We start from the raw sequence: 14,768 nt of genomic DNA on the forward strand, positions 1-14,768 counted from the left end.
AGCCAGAGCCTGCAAAGACACGATTCAGCTAGTTTGTATCAAGAACTGCAACGCTGCTAGGTTTTTCACTCTCAACAGTTTCCTGTGTGTATCAAGAATGGTCCGCCACCCAAAGGACATCTAGCCAACTTGACACAACTGTGGGAAGCATTGGAGTGAACATGGGCCAGCATCCCTGTGGAGCGCTTTCGACACCTTTTAGAGTCCATCCCCCAACGAATTGAGGCTGTGCTGAGGGCAAAAGGGGGTGCAATTCAAAATTAGGAAGGTGTTCCTAATGTTTGGTATACTCAGTGTATATTGAAACTAATTTCACACATATAGTAATAATAGATGTGGCCTAAAGACAAGATAAAATTGACAATAGTCTGATGGGTGACAATATTATCAATTGTCAAATTAAGAATAAAGAGACTAATGACCAGCACAGCGTGCATTGACAAAGAAGGGAACGGAGTTTACCAAATAGCACTTCTTCCATATCATCCTACAGAGGTCCATGCAGGCCAGACATTTTGATTGCTATACCACATCGAAAAACGCAGATTCCAAGGTTTCTAATGAACCTATTGTTTCCAAACAACTCTACAAATTGCTTGGATGGTCTCTATTTCAAAATATAGCAATGGGCACCGCTCTCTGCAAAACACTTACTTTTAAATTACACTTGGAGATGGCATTCTTCAAATAGGTTGACTTATTATTTGTACTCAGAGAGAGAGAGCGAGAGAGGGAGATAGTGTGTGTACACTCGTTGAGCTTGTTCATATAGTGTGTGCTCGCAACTTGGTGCCACATAATGGAGAGTCCTGTGAAATGGTCACAGACTTGAGTGAATTAAAGACAATCAATCAAGAGAGAACCTGGGGCTCTTATGTGGTGAAAAACATGACTCACACAGCCAAAAACAAGAATACACAAGAGTTTTGATGTATAAAAATATAAATATATATATCTAGTACTGTGGCATGAGAAAAACAGACGTTTCACCCACACATTCACCCATGTATAAAAGTATGAAATTAAAATATTAATATCCACATCTGAATGAATTAGTTAGAAAACAGTGCAGTGGGAAACATAAAGATATAAAACTAGAACATTAAGATATAGCCTTAGCCTATCCATGACAATACATCACAGATGAGGCTACTCAACAGATTTTTAACATACAGTGAGGGAAGAAAGTATTTGATCCCCTGCTGACTTTGTACGTTTGCCCACTGACAAAGAAATGATCAGTCTATAATTTTAATGGTAGGTTTATTTGAACAGTGAGAGACAGAATAACAACAACAAATTGATTTGCATTTTAATGAGGGAAATAAGTATTTGACCACCTCTCAATCAGAAAGATTTCTGGCTCCCATGTGTCTTTTATACAGGTAACAAGCTGAGATTAGGAGCACACTCTTAAAGGGAGTGCTCCTAACCGCAGCTTGTTACCTGTAAAAAAGACACCTGTCCACAGAAGCAATCAGTCAATCAGATTTCAAACTCTCCACCATGGCCAAGACCAAAGAGCTCTCCAAGGATGTCAGGGACAAGATTGTAGACCTACACAAGGCTGGAATGGGCTACAAGACCATCGCCAAGCAGCTTGGTGAGAAGGTGACAAAAAAAAAAAACGCTTGTCAAAATTTTTATTAAATGATTTGCATTTTAATGAGGGAAATAAGTATTTGACCCCTCTGATAAACATGACTTAGTACTTGGTGGCAAAACCCTTGTTGGCAATCACAGAGGTCAGACGTTTCTTGTAGTTGGCCACCAGGTTTGCACACATCTCAGGAGGGATTTTGTCCCAGTCCTCTTTGCAGATCTTCTCCAAGTCATTAAGGTTTAGAGTCTGACGTTTGGCAACTCGAACGTTCAGCTCCCTCCACAGATTTTCTATGGGATTAAGGTCTGGGGACTGGCTTGGCCACTCCAGGACCTTAATGTGCTTCTTCTTGAGCCACTCCTTTGTTGCCTTGGCCATGTGTTTTGGGTCATTGTCATGCTGGAATACCCATCCACGACCCATTTTCAATGCCATGGCTGAGGGAAGGAGGTTCTCACCCAAGATTTGACGGTACATGGCCCCGTTCATCGTCCCTTTGATGCGGTGAAGTTGTTCTGTCCCCTTAGCAGAAAAACACCCCCGAAGCATAATGTTTCCACCTCCATGTTTGACGGTGGGGATGGTGTTCTTGGGGTCATAGGCAGCATTCCTCCTCCTCCAAACACGGCGAGTTGAGTTGATGCCAAAGGGCTCCATTTTGGTCTCATCTGACCACAACACTTTCACCAGTTGTCCTCTGAGTCATTCAGATGTTCACTGGCAAACTTCAGACGGGCATGTATATGTGCTTTCTTGAGAAGGGGAACCTTGCGGGTGCTGCAGGATTTCAGTCCTTCACGGCGTAGTGTGTTACCAATTGTTTTCTTGGTGACTATGGTCCCAGCTGCCTTGAGATCATTGACAAGATCCTCCCGTGTAGTTCTGGGCTGATTCCCCACCGTTCTCATGATTGCAACTCCACGAGGTGAGATCTTGCATGGAGCCCCAGGCCGAGGGAGATTGACAGTTCTTTTGTGTTTCTTCCATTTGCGAATAATCGCACCAACTGTTGTCACCTTCTCACCAAGCTGCTTGGCGATGGTCTTGTAGCCCATTCTTGTCCCTGACATCCTTGGAGAGCTCTTTGGTCTTGGCCATGCTGGAGAGTTTGGAATCTGATTGATTGATTGCTTCTGTGGACAGGTGTCTTTCATACAGGTAACAAGCTGAGATTAGGAGCACTCCCTTTAAGAGTGTGCTCCTAATCTCAGCTCGTTACCTGTATAAAAGACACCTGGGAGCCAGAAATCTTTCTGATTGAGAGGGGGTCAAATACTTATTTCCCTCATTAAAATACAAATCAATTTATTACATTTTTGTGTTTTTCTGAATTTTTTTGTTGTTATTCTGTCTCTCACTAAAATTATAGACTGATCATTTCTTTGTCAGTGGGCAAACGTACAAAATCAGCAGGGGATCAAATACTTTTTTCCCTCACTGTATGTGTTGTTGTCTCTCTCTTCAAGACATGATGCCAAGGACAGGACAGCATAAATATTAGGCCCAAAAAAGACCAGCGGCAAATATTTTTTACATATTAGTTTGCCTCTTTTGCATGTTATTTTGGTATTAATACGTGTCACATATCAGGTTGCAAACAATGTAAAAAAAATATATATCTTTAAGTGGTCTCTTTTTTGCTTTCATAACCTGTTATTGATAGGGGGCAGTATTTTCACGGCCGGATAAAAAACGTACCCGATTTTATCTGATAATTACTCCTGCCCAGAAACTAGAATATGCATATAATTATTAGCTTTGGATAGAAAACACTCCAAAGTTTCTAAAACTGTTTGAATGGTGTCTGTCAGTATAACAGAACTCATTTGGCAGGCCAAAACCTGAGAAGATTCTGTACAGGAAGTACCCTGTCTGACCATTTCTTGGCCTTCTTGATCATCTCTATCCAAAACAGGGGATCTCTGCTGTAAAGTGACACTTCCTACGGCCCCCATAGGCTCTCAGAAGGTGGCAAAAAGCTGAATGGTGGCTTTGCAGGCCCTGGCTGAAAAACATTAGCGCATTTAGATAGTGGTCGATCAGAGAACAGAAACTGGAGGCGCGTGCACGAGGCGACTCCATGTTTTTATTCTTTCGTCTTTGAACGAAAACAACAACTCCCGGTTGGAATATTATCGCTTTTTTACGAGAAAAATAGCATAAAAAATGATTTTAAACGGCGGTTGACATGCTTCGAAGTACGGTAATGGAATATTTAGATTTTTTTTTGTCACGAAACGCGTCGGGTGCGTAACCCTTCATCACCCTTGGATAGTGTCTTGAACGCACGAACAAAACGCCGCTATTTGGATATAACTATGGATTATTTTGAACCAAATCAACATTTGTTACTGAAGTAGAAGTCCTGGGAGTGCATTCTGACGAAGAACAGCAAAGGTAATCAAACTTTTCTTATAGTAAATCTGAGTTTGGTGAGGGTCAAACTTGGTGGGTGTCAAAATAGCTAGCCTGTGATGGCGAGCTATCTACTCAGAATATTGCAAAATGTGCTTTCACCGAAAAGCTATTTTAAAATCGGACACCTCGATTTCATAAAGGAGTTCTGTATCTATAATTCTTAAAATAATTGTTATGTTTTTTGTGAACGTTTATCGTGAGTAATTTAGTAAATTCACCGGAAGTGTTCGGTGGGAATGCTAGTTCTGAACGTCACATGCTAATGTAAAAAGCTGGTTTTTGATATAAATATGAACTTGATTGAACAAAACATGCATGTATTGTATAACATAATGTCCTAGGCGTGTCATCTGATGAAGATCATCAAAGGTTAGTGCTGCATTTAGCTGTGGTTTTGTTTTTTGTGACATTATATGCTAGCTTGAAAAATGGGTGTCTGATTATTTCTGGCTGGGTACTCTGCTGACATAATCTAATGTTTTGCTTTCGCTGTAAAGCCTTTTTGAAATCGGACAGTGTGGTTAGATAAAGGAGAGTCTTGTCTTTAAAATGGTGTAAAATAGTCATATGTTTGAAAAATTGAAGTTTTTGTATTTTTGAGGAATTTGTAATTCGCGCCACGCCTATCATTGGATATTGGAGCAGGTGTTCCGCTAGCGGAACGTCTAGATGTATTAAGTAAGGCAGCTCCAAAATGCAGGTGTTTCAGCCTAGCTCAGCGCTTTCTGTGGAGGTGGGGCAGCCAGCAGAAAATACGGAGGGTAGGGGTTGGTAATGTTCTCTAGTGGCGCTGTGATTGGCTCAGTCTTCTGTCACTCATGAGAACACCACATCACCACAAAATCTATGGGGAGAGCTCGAAAATTCAAGCACTTTGGGTGCTGCCATAGAGTTACATTAGAAGTGCCCATCCAAGAAGGCTCAAGGTCATTGGCCACAGATAAAATGATGTCAAATCACATTATATCTACAGTAGCTTTGATTGGACTGATTTTTAGCTAGCAAGCTAGCAGTCATAATCATGAATCAAGTCAACAATCTCCTGGCAAATCCTTTTCAATCCTTGTCATATGAAGAGAAATTATGGAGATAAATGATAGATAAAACATATCGGTGCTCATTGGCCATTGGACATAAACATTACAAGTTGGAAATCGCAAATTCAACAATGAGTGGTTTGGATGGAATCAGTGGCTAACTGCAAGCATTGCAAATAAATCACTAGCCTGCTATTCAGTGGAGTGGATGTGTGGTCCATGTCTAAGTTTAAGGGTCTCTTTTCTAAGCTTAAAAGGATAAACATTCAACATTGGGCATGCTTTCAATCCAGTATGACGTATGCCGCTTTCAAAAGACTGGAAACTCTAAACTGGGAAATCTCAGACTTCAGTGAGTTCAAGACAACTAGGAACTCTGAAAAAATGCGCTCCGACCCGGAAAATACGTTTTGGACGGTCATCCAACTCAGAATTCCAAGTTGGGTACTCTGGCCTCTTTCTAGACCTCCGACTTAATTCCAGACTTAATGACAAAGTTTGATGACAAAATTTGACCAAAAGAAAGACCGCCACGCCACCTTCCTGTTCAAGTGAACACAGCACAACAAGGTGAGTCAAAAAAGGTATTGTATGCTGCTGCATTAATTATGTAATATGCCAGGGAGATATGTATACTGTAGCTAAGAAAGTAATACCAAGTGTATGTTGTGTAGTAAGCTGTTAGTAGCCCATGTGCCTCACCCTAATAATTTAGTCCCTTTCCCCCTCGTAACTATAGCCTGTTTTACAGAAATGTAATCACTGAAAATTGTAAGAGCTTTGATTGTCTGCTTATATGCCACCTTTTATTTATCCTACGGTTCTGACTGAAATAGTTATATTAACTATGTCCGTTCTAGCTCGCTCATTAATGTCTTAATCGGAATTACGGATTGCCTCTTATCCGCTCGTCGTCCCCTTATGCCATAGTTTGTACATCTCAATTGTCAGTAGAAACCACATATGTTTAAGCAAGTCAGCCATATCAGCTATGTTTTTTCAAAAGGCAGTAAATAAGGCTGAATGAACTGTTTCGCTGCCAGACAAGGCTCCGCTGATAGCCAGGTGTAACAGTGGTAAGGTGTTGGTACTGCTGTTGTGGGCACTGTTTGTCACCAATTAATGTCCAATTAATGTAGTCCAATTAATATATTGTTTAGTGTTGTGTTGTTTAGTGGCTTTGCTGGCATGCATATAAAAAAGGTTTTTGAGTTTGCCCCACCAAGATTTACATGCTACAATCACCACTGCAAAATACCATATCAAATCTGTCAGCTAGTCGCATATGAGTAATATACAGTACACCTCCAAAACCTGATTATCTTAGGCTAGGTAGGCTACTGTGTGCTGACGGATAAAATGGCCATGTAATCAAATGTACATGACAGATTTATAATCAATGCCATGGCTGACAATGAGTGAGGGAGTTATGGGTGCCATCTAGCGACGAGGTCGGGAAGTGAGCTTGACAATAAGTGAACATGAGTGTTGGCTATAAATATGACCAGAAATCCTCTCCATAACTTGGGGTGAAGACCAACTGTCTATAGGCCTACTGTCGGTAACAGTATGTAACCATCAGTCTGGTACAAACTGGCAGCAAACAGTGGACTCCCGAGTAGAGTCCTTCCGTGTGTTCAGTCACTCAACTCACCCAGTCACAGGCTGTAGGCTAATATGTAATATTTTAAACCTAATTTGCTGCAATATTGATAAACATGCACCAGGTATTGAGTGATTTTGTCCATCAGAATCGAAAGGCATACATGCGTAACGGTCCGAACGTGGACGCACGGTTGTGGAGACAAAATTTCAATAATAACACAAAATCAATGTGTTGCTCTCAATGACCGGGTATAACACGGCATGCCCCGCTAAACACAAGGAACACCCGTGATGCCACACATAATTCACAAAAAGCGCACACATAGGCCTATGGTCTGCAGTTTACTGAAACACTGAATTGACTGTAGCCTAATAGACTGTGTTGATATCACAGTTAATCCTTCGAGTTTTAGGGGAGCAAGTATGTTCACTGGTGACCGGGTCAGCTGCCAATTAACACAACAACTGCAGTCCACGGAGAGATAGGGTCGGTAGATATCAAGTGTCACGTTACCCGTGCTTGTGTATGACACCATTAACCTACCATGTGCTGTTTCAAATGTTACAGGAGGGCAAATAAATCCCTGTTTCGGATTGCGTTTATTGGCGATTGTATACCCAAAAGGGAGCCCCAATACCCCATGCATCACCTACCTCGAACTAATCTCAAAACTACACCCTTTCCGGAGAAGCAGGGCTCTCTTCCGCATGATGCCCGTTTTATCCCGGCCGAGGTACACATTTATATCCGAATTCATGGTGCTGATCGAGCAGGCAAGTATATACTCCGTAAAAACAAAGATGCTTCTTTCTTCCTGTCAGTTGGATGGCGACGGGAGCGAGCCCGTCGGGGAAAGGAAGGAGAGAAGCAGAAGAAAGGCTGCCAAAAAAATAAAGAAAAAATACGAATCTCGCCTCAGCTGGAAAAAGGAAAGTGAGCCGCAGACTTTCCTCTGCAAACAAAGACGGCACAAAAAGCTTATGAGTGCAGCATGGTTAGTGGGTTGCTCCTTGCCTGAACTCCATAAAATATAAATTAGATAACGTTGGTCTCTCAGTTCAAGAGCGAGTTACCGTTACTCAATTGGTAACCCTGAATGGATTCGAGTCCCGGGAAAACAGTAACAGTTTGAAGTCGAGTCCCCCGTCTGTCACTAGAGCGCTATACACTGGCTGTTGATTCTACACCACTCCCTTGACGGTTGAACGAAGTGCCTGAGCAGTCCTACGTTACGAAGCACCGCCGCAACGCGTTATATTTTATCACGAACACTGCAGCAGAAGCGAAGTTCTTCCTCCGCTACTCTTGTCCGCCTGAGGCTACAATACGTTGAGTTTCCCGGGAAGCTGTGAAGAAAGCATGATTGTGTTTATTAGTCTGTTATTAAAGAATGTGAAACAATGTTGTTTATTTTTACTATTGCGTGATTGTCCATGAGTCTGTTATTAAACAATGTGAAACAATGTATGTTTACTGCTTTTTATTAAATCAGTATGGATATAAATATTGTAAGAACATTCGTTAATACGGGCAGAATATTGTATAGCCTATATAAATTGTTTCAGTTATGGCCTAAAATTAATTTGTTCATCTGGGCAGAATGTTATGGCCTATATACATTTGTTCATATGGGCTGAATATTGTATTCATTCATATGGTTATATAAAGTCTGAAGACTAAAAACAGCCTATATTAGGGCAATATCTCGTTTCTACTCTGTGTTTTCGTTTTAAATAATGTATTTTCTAACCAAATAGACGCAGGCAAGCCATGTGTACCATTGTACACAACTTGGTCGGTTTCTTCCTGGGTCTCTAGACTTCTCTCCTTCAGGCCATTCATCATCCCCTTTCAGATCCAAATCTGAGCATTGTCCAGGATATGGTTGTGTTCTCCAGATAACTTGGAGATAACCGCATCAGTGAGGGAGGGTTATGCGACCTCGACATTCGAAAGCATCATATTCGGTGAACTTCCAGAAGGACATATTTCAGGTTCCCGTCTGTAGGTGTAGCCTTCATGCACCAGGATATATTTCCACTTACATAGAGGATAAATTCGTTCCATTACATCTTGTTCTGACCTCTAAGAATAATGAGTGCTAAGGGTAGCAGTGGAAGATCTTTTTAAGCAGAATATTTGGATTATTAGCATAGGAACGACTTGTAATTCGATTGCTAGACTATCAAAGCTATCCATTCAACCCACCTATTCAGATCTGGCAGTTCAAAGAGGATAGTTTCAAAGGTAATCAATTAAACCTAATTATTGTTCATTAGCAGCATACATTTGCCTTCATTCTCTTAAACTCTTCTTGTGCAATATATAGCCCAATGTACTGTTTGTCTGTCTGGACTGTCTGCTTGTCTTGGTGAGAATCTTAAGATAATAAAATACTAAAATAGTCTTCTTTAACGTCTTAAATCTAGAACCGTCTTTTGGGCGTCATGGGAATGTAAGATTTCAATACATTCTAATAACATTTTACTTGCCCAAAATGGTGTGACATAAAACACTTGTTGTTCCTTGTATTAAAAGCAGTGTTGTTTGCCTATCAATATAATAAGCAATTATCTGTGAAATTGAACATTGAACTTGAACCCAGTTTCAACAATCATCAGCTGACATAAAGTGAACAGCTGTTGTCATACAGCTCCTGTCATAGCACAGGAGATTTTTCTAAAATATACTTTACAAAAAGTAAAGTCCAAACTATACAGGCAACAAAATGTAGGCCTATAGTATTTTAAAAACAGGTTCAAAAGCTTTATTTCCTTGTAATGAATTGTATTCAATGGCTTCACCTGAGTGTCCATGCCAGCCAGGGTAGGGCAGCACTTTACAACATTCCAATGTTATAGTCTTATAAGATGAAAATATAGCATTCTGTTCTTTTGAAATAGCCAAAATGTTCCATATCATAATGAGACTAAATGAAACATAGGCAAAATGGATTTTGTGATGTTGGCCTGTATTAAATGGACTTATTAGACTTATTGGGCAAAGGCAGATATTTTATACAAACATTGGATTTCTGTGGTCTGGAGTTTCATAATAATTTTCGTTAGTAGGCCTACCCATGTCTCTCTCATCACTCAGAAAGCCTGCTGACTGACATCAATACCAAAGCTGATAATTGTGACTTGATTGTATTGGAATGACGTGAATAATGATAATGATGATGATGGTGAGAGCCCAGTATAGCCTAACCCTTTAATAAAATCAAATAATCAAATGTTGTTTGTCACATACGCCGAATAAAACAGGTGAAATGCTTACAAGTGTCACGTCCTAACCAGCATAAGGGGTTATTGTTTATTGTAGGTTGGTCAGGACATGGCAGGGGGTATTTGTTTTATGTGGTTCGGGGTTTATGGTATATGTATTTATGTAAGAGGGGTGTTTGATTTATGTGTTCCGGGGTTTTTTGGGCCATGTTCTATTGTAGTATATTTCTATGTTCTAGTCTAGTCCTTTTAGTTCTATGTTTAGTTTTTTGATTTGGCCTTCAATTGGAGGCAGCTGTTCCTTGTTGCCTCTGATTGATGGTCCTATATAGAGGGGTGTGTTTTGTTTGGGTTTTGTGGGAAGTTGATGTTGTACGGCTGTGTATTAGCATACAACACTGTTCGTGCATTCGTTTTCTTGTTTTGTTTGTTACGTGTTCAATTAAAGTTAAGATGAGCACTCAACCCACTGCTCCTTGGTCCCTTTCATACGACGACCGTTACAACAAGCCCTTAACAAACAATGCAGTTAATAAAAAAAATAAGTGTTAAAGTATTTACTGAATAAACTGAAGTAAACAATAAATAAAAATGAAAAAAAAGAAGACAGTTGAAAAATAACAAATAATTAAAGAGCAAAAATAAAATAACTAACGAGGCTATATGCAGGAGTGAATGTTAGGGGACACATGTCAGACGAGGTAATTGAGGTAATATGTACAGTACATGTACGTAGAGGTAAAGTGACTATGCATAGATAATAAACAGAGAGTAGCAGCAGTTGAAAAATGTGTGGGGGGGGGGGGTCAATGCAAATAGTCCGGGTAGGCATTTGGTTAGCTGTTCAGGAGTCTTATTACTTGGGGATACAAGCTGTTAAAAAGCCTTTTGGACCTAGACTTGGTGCTCTGGTACCGCGTGCCGTGGGGTAGCATGGTGGCTCAGTTGGTAGAGCATGGTGTTTGCAACGCCAGGGTTGTGGGTTCGATTCCCACGGGGGACCAGTACGGATAATTGTTTTTAATGAAATGTATGCATTCACTACTGTAAGTCGCTCTGGATAAGAGCGTCTGCTAAATGACTAAAATGTAAATGTAACAGTCTATGACTAGGGTGGCTGGAGTCTTTGGCAATTTTTAGGGCCTTCCTCTGACGTCGCCAGGTATAGAGGTCCTGGATGGCAGGAAGCCTGGCCCGTACGCATTACCCTCTGTAGTGCCTTGTGGTCGGAGGCTGAGCAGTTGCCATACCAGGCGGTGATGCGGACCCATGCCAAACCTTTTCAGTCTCCTGAGGGAGAATAAGCGTTGTCATGCCCTATTCACGTGGGTCTTGGTGTGTTTGGACCATGACAGTTCGTTGGTGATGTGGACACCAAGGAACTTGAAGCTCTCAACCTGCTCCACTACAGTCCTGTCGATGAGAATGGAGGCGTGCTCAGCCCTCCTTTTTCTGTAGTCCACGATCAGCTCCTTTGTCCTGGCACCGCACTGCCAGTTCTCCGACCTCCTCCCTATAGGCTGTCTCATTGTTATCGGTGATCAGGCCTACCACTGTTGTGTCGACAGCAACTTAATGATGGTGTTGGAGTTGTGCTTGACCATGCAGTCATTGGTGAACAGGGAGTACAGCAGGGGACTGAGCATGCACCCCTGAGGGGCCTCGTGTTGAGGATCAGCGTGGCAGATGTGTTGATGCCTACCCTTACCACCTGGGGACGGCCCGTCAGTAAGTCTACGATCCAGTTGCAGAGGGAGGTGTTTAGTCCCAGGGTCCTTAGCTTGGTGATAAGCTTTGAGGGCACTATGGTGTTGAACGCTGACCTGTAGTCCAGGTGGGAAAGGGCACTGTGGAGTGCAATAGAGATTGTGTTATCTGTGGATCTGTTAGGGTGGTATGCAAATTGGAGTGGGTCTAGGGTTTCTGGGATAATGGTGTCTGTGAGCCATGACCAGCCTTTCAAAGCACTTCATGGCTACAGATGTGAGTGCTATGAGTAGTTAGTCATTTAGAAAGGTTACCTTGGTGTTCTTCGGCACAGGGACTATGGTGGTCTGCTTGAAACGTGGTAGTACAAACTCAGTCAGGGACAGGTTGAAAATGTCAGTGAAGACACTTGCCAGTTGGTCAGCGCATGCTTTGAGTACACGTCCTGGTAATCCATCTGGCCCTAAGACCTTTTGAATGTTGACCTGTTTAAAGGTCTTAATCACATCGGCTACGGAGAGCGTGATCAAACAGTCGTCCGGATCAGCTGGTGCTCTCATGCATGCTTCAGTGTTGCTTGCCTCGAAGCACACATAAGTAATTTAGCTCATTTGGTAGGTTTGTGTCACATCCGACGAATGTCGGAGCCAGTGTAGTAGGATTCAATCTTAGTCCTGTATTGACGCTTTGCATGTTTCATGGTTCGTCAGAGGGCATAGCAGGATTTCTTATAATCGTCCGGGTTAGAGTCCTGCTCCTTGAAAGCGTCAGCTCTACAATTTAGCTCAGTGCAGATGTTGCTTGTAATCCATGGCTTCTGGTTGGGGTATGTACATATGATCACTCTGGGGACGACTTCATCGATGCACTTATTGATGAAGCCATTGACTGATGTAGTGTACTCCTGAATGCCATCGGAAGAATCTCGGAACATATTCCAGTCTGTGCTAGCAAAACAGTCCTGTAGCTTAGCATCTGCGTCATCTGACCACTCCCATATTGAGTGAGTCACTGGTACTTCCTGCTTTAGTTTCTGCATGTAAGCAGGAATCAGGAGGATAGAATTATGTTCAGATTTACCAAATGGAGGGCGAGGAAGAGCTTTGTACTGTAACGGTTGTCGTCGGATAAAGCGGACCAAGACGCAGCGGGGAAATGTGCACTCATCTTCTTTATTAAAGAAAAGAAGGGAAACCAAAATAAACACGTACACAAAAAGACACAATGACAAATAACAGTCTGGTAAGGCACAAGGCTATACACAGAACAATCTCCCACAAAACACAAACAAAACACATACCTATATATAGGACTCTCAATCAAAGGCAACTACAAACACCTGCCTCCAATTGAGAGTCCAACACCCAATCACCTAACATAGAAATACTAAACTAGAGAGAACATAGAACATAACCCAAAACCCGGAAATAATAAATCAAACACCCTTCTAAGCAAACCACCACCCCGAACCACATAAAACAAATACCCTCTGCCACGTCCTGACCAAACTACAATACAAATAACCCCTATTACTGGTCAGGACGTGACATGTACGCATCTCCGTGTGTCGAGTAAATGTAGTCTAGAGTTTTTTCCCCCTCTGGTTGCACATGTAACATGCTGGTGGAAATGAGGTAAAGCAGATTTCAGTTTCCCTGCATTAAAAACCCCGGCCACTAGGAGCGCCGCCTCTGGATGAGCATTTTCTTGTTTGCTTATGGCCTTATACAGCTTGTTGTGTGCGGACTTAGTGCCAGCATCGGTTTGTGGTGGTGTTATTGACAAATAGATACAGACCGCCACCCCTTGTCTTACTGGAGGCAGCTGTTCTATCATGCCGATGCAAGGAAGACCCAGCCAGCTGTATGTTGTTCATGTCGTCGTTCAGCCGTGACTCGGTGAAACATAAGATATTACAGTTTTTAATGTCACATTGGTAGGTTAGGCTTGAGCGGAGCTTGTCTAGTTTATTATCCAATGTTTGCACGTTGGCACTGATGGTAGAGGCGGGTTACCCACTCGCCGTCGGATTCTTACAAGGCACCCCGACCTACAACCCATATATCTCTGTCTCTTCTTCATGTCAATGACAGGGATTTGGGCCTTGTTCGGTGTCTGAAGTAAATCCTTTGTATCCGACTCGTTAAAGAAAAATCTTCGTCCAATACGAGGTGAGTAATCACTGTTCTGATATCCAGAAATAATTTTCGGTCATAAGAGACGTTGGGAGAATCATTATTTACAAAATAAGTTACAAATAATGCGAAAACACACACACAATAGCACAATTGGCTAGGAGACCGTAAAACAGCAGCCACCTTTTTTTGTGCCATTATATGTAGGCTACTGTTACTTTGTGTCTCTAAAATCACAATGTTTACATTTCTATAGTCTTGTGACAAAGAGTATTATTTAATTGAAACATCCAAATGTTGGCCTTTTTCCGCATTAAATATTTTATTTTCATAACTGATCAAAATGTGGTATGCTATAGCATATATATAATATTCGGCCCATGTGAACACATTTATTTTAGGCCATATAAATAACAGCTATGGATCATTTAATGAAAAGCAGCAAACAGACAAAAAATGTCAAATTCTTTAATAAAAGACTCATAAACAGAAACAGGCAATAGTCTATAAAGCTGGCTTCACAGTTTCTCTGCCAATTAGGACTACAAGGAAACTTCCTGTATCTCAATGAGTTTGAGTGCTTGAGGGGGGTCTGTGCACTGCATAGTACCTTCCACAAAAAGTTTTGCTTGACAAAATGATACTTAAGCCCTATATTATAATATCTACTCAAAGGAACCTACAGAGTGAGGGAGGGAAAGAAAGAGGAGGGAGAAGACGTGAATCCTGAAATGCTCCCCAACCATTCAGTAATGAAAATGTCCATGCTTTATTGCATAGAGTCCAGTACTCCTTATCATTACCCTTATAGTTAAACTGTACCCCGCCTCGTTATTGTTATTTTATTGTTTTTATTTAATTTTTTACTTTTGTTTATTTAGTAAATATTTTTTCTTAACTCTTATTTTTCTTAAAACTGCATTGTTGGTTAAGGGCTTGCAAGTAAGCTTTTCACAGTAAGGCCTACACCTGTTGTATTCGATGCATGTGACAAATGCAATTTGATTTGATTTGATAGTTGACTTAGGCTTTCCT

The 14,768-nt window shown here is 41.4% G+C and overlaps 1 protein-coding gene across 5 annotated transcripts in view; it reads right to left on the bottom strand.

The window, feature by feature from the left end:
- Positions 1–7,970, bottom strand: part of LOC106562867 (GTPase-activating Rap/Ran-GAP domain-like protein 3) — a 228,126-nt gene extending 220,156 nt beyond the window's left edge. For 3 of the 5 annotated variants that reach the window (XM_045689794.1, XM_045689796.1, XM_045689792.1), the window contains exon 1: positions 7,318–7,965. In XM_045689794.1, coding sequence (XP_045545750.1) covers positions 7,318–7,421 — 104 coding nt within the window. In that variant the 5' untranslated portion in view covers positions 7,422–7,965. Of the gene's footprint in view, positions 1–7,317 lie in introns of all 5 variants that reach the window. The other 2 variants (XM_045689799.1, XM_045689798.1) reach the window with 2 other exon arrangements.
- Positions 7,971–14,768: the final 6,798 nt, after the last annotated feature.

The sequence above is a fragment of the Salmo salar genome, chromosome ssa11 (assembly GCF_905237065.1).
Source record: "Salmo salar chromosome ssa11, Ssal_v3.1, whole genome shotgun sequence".
NCBI classification, from domain to species: Eukaryota; Metazoa; Chordata; class Actinopteri; order Salmoniformes; family Salmonidae; genus Salmo; species Salmo salar.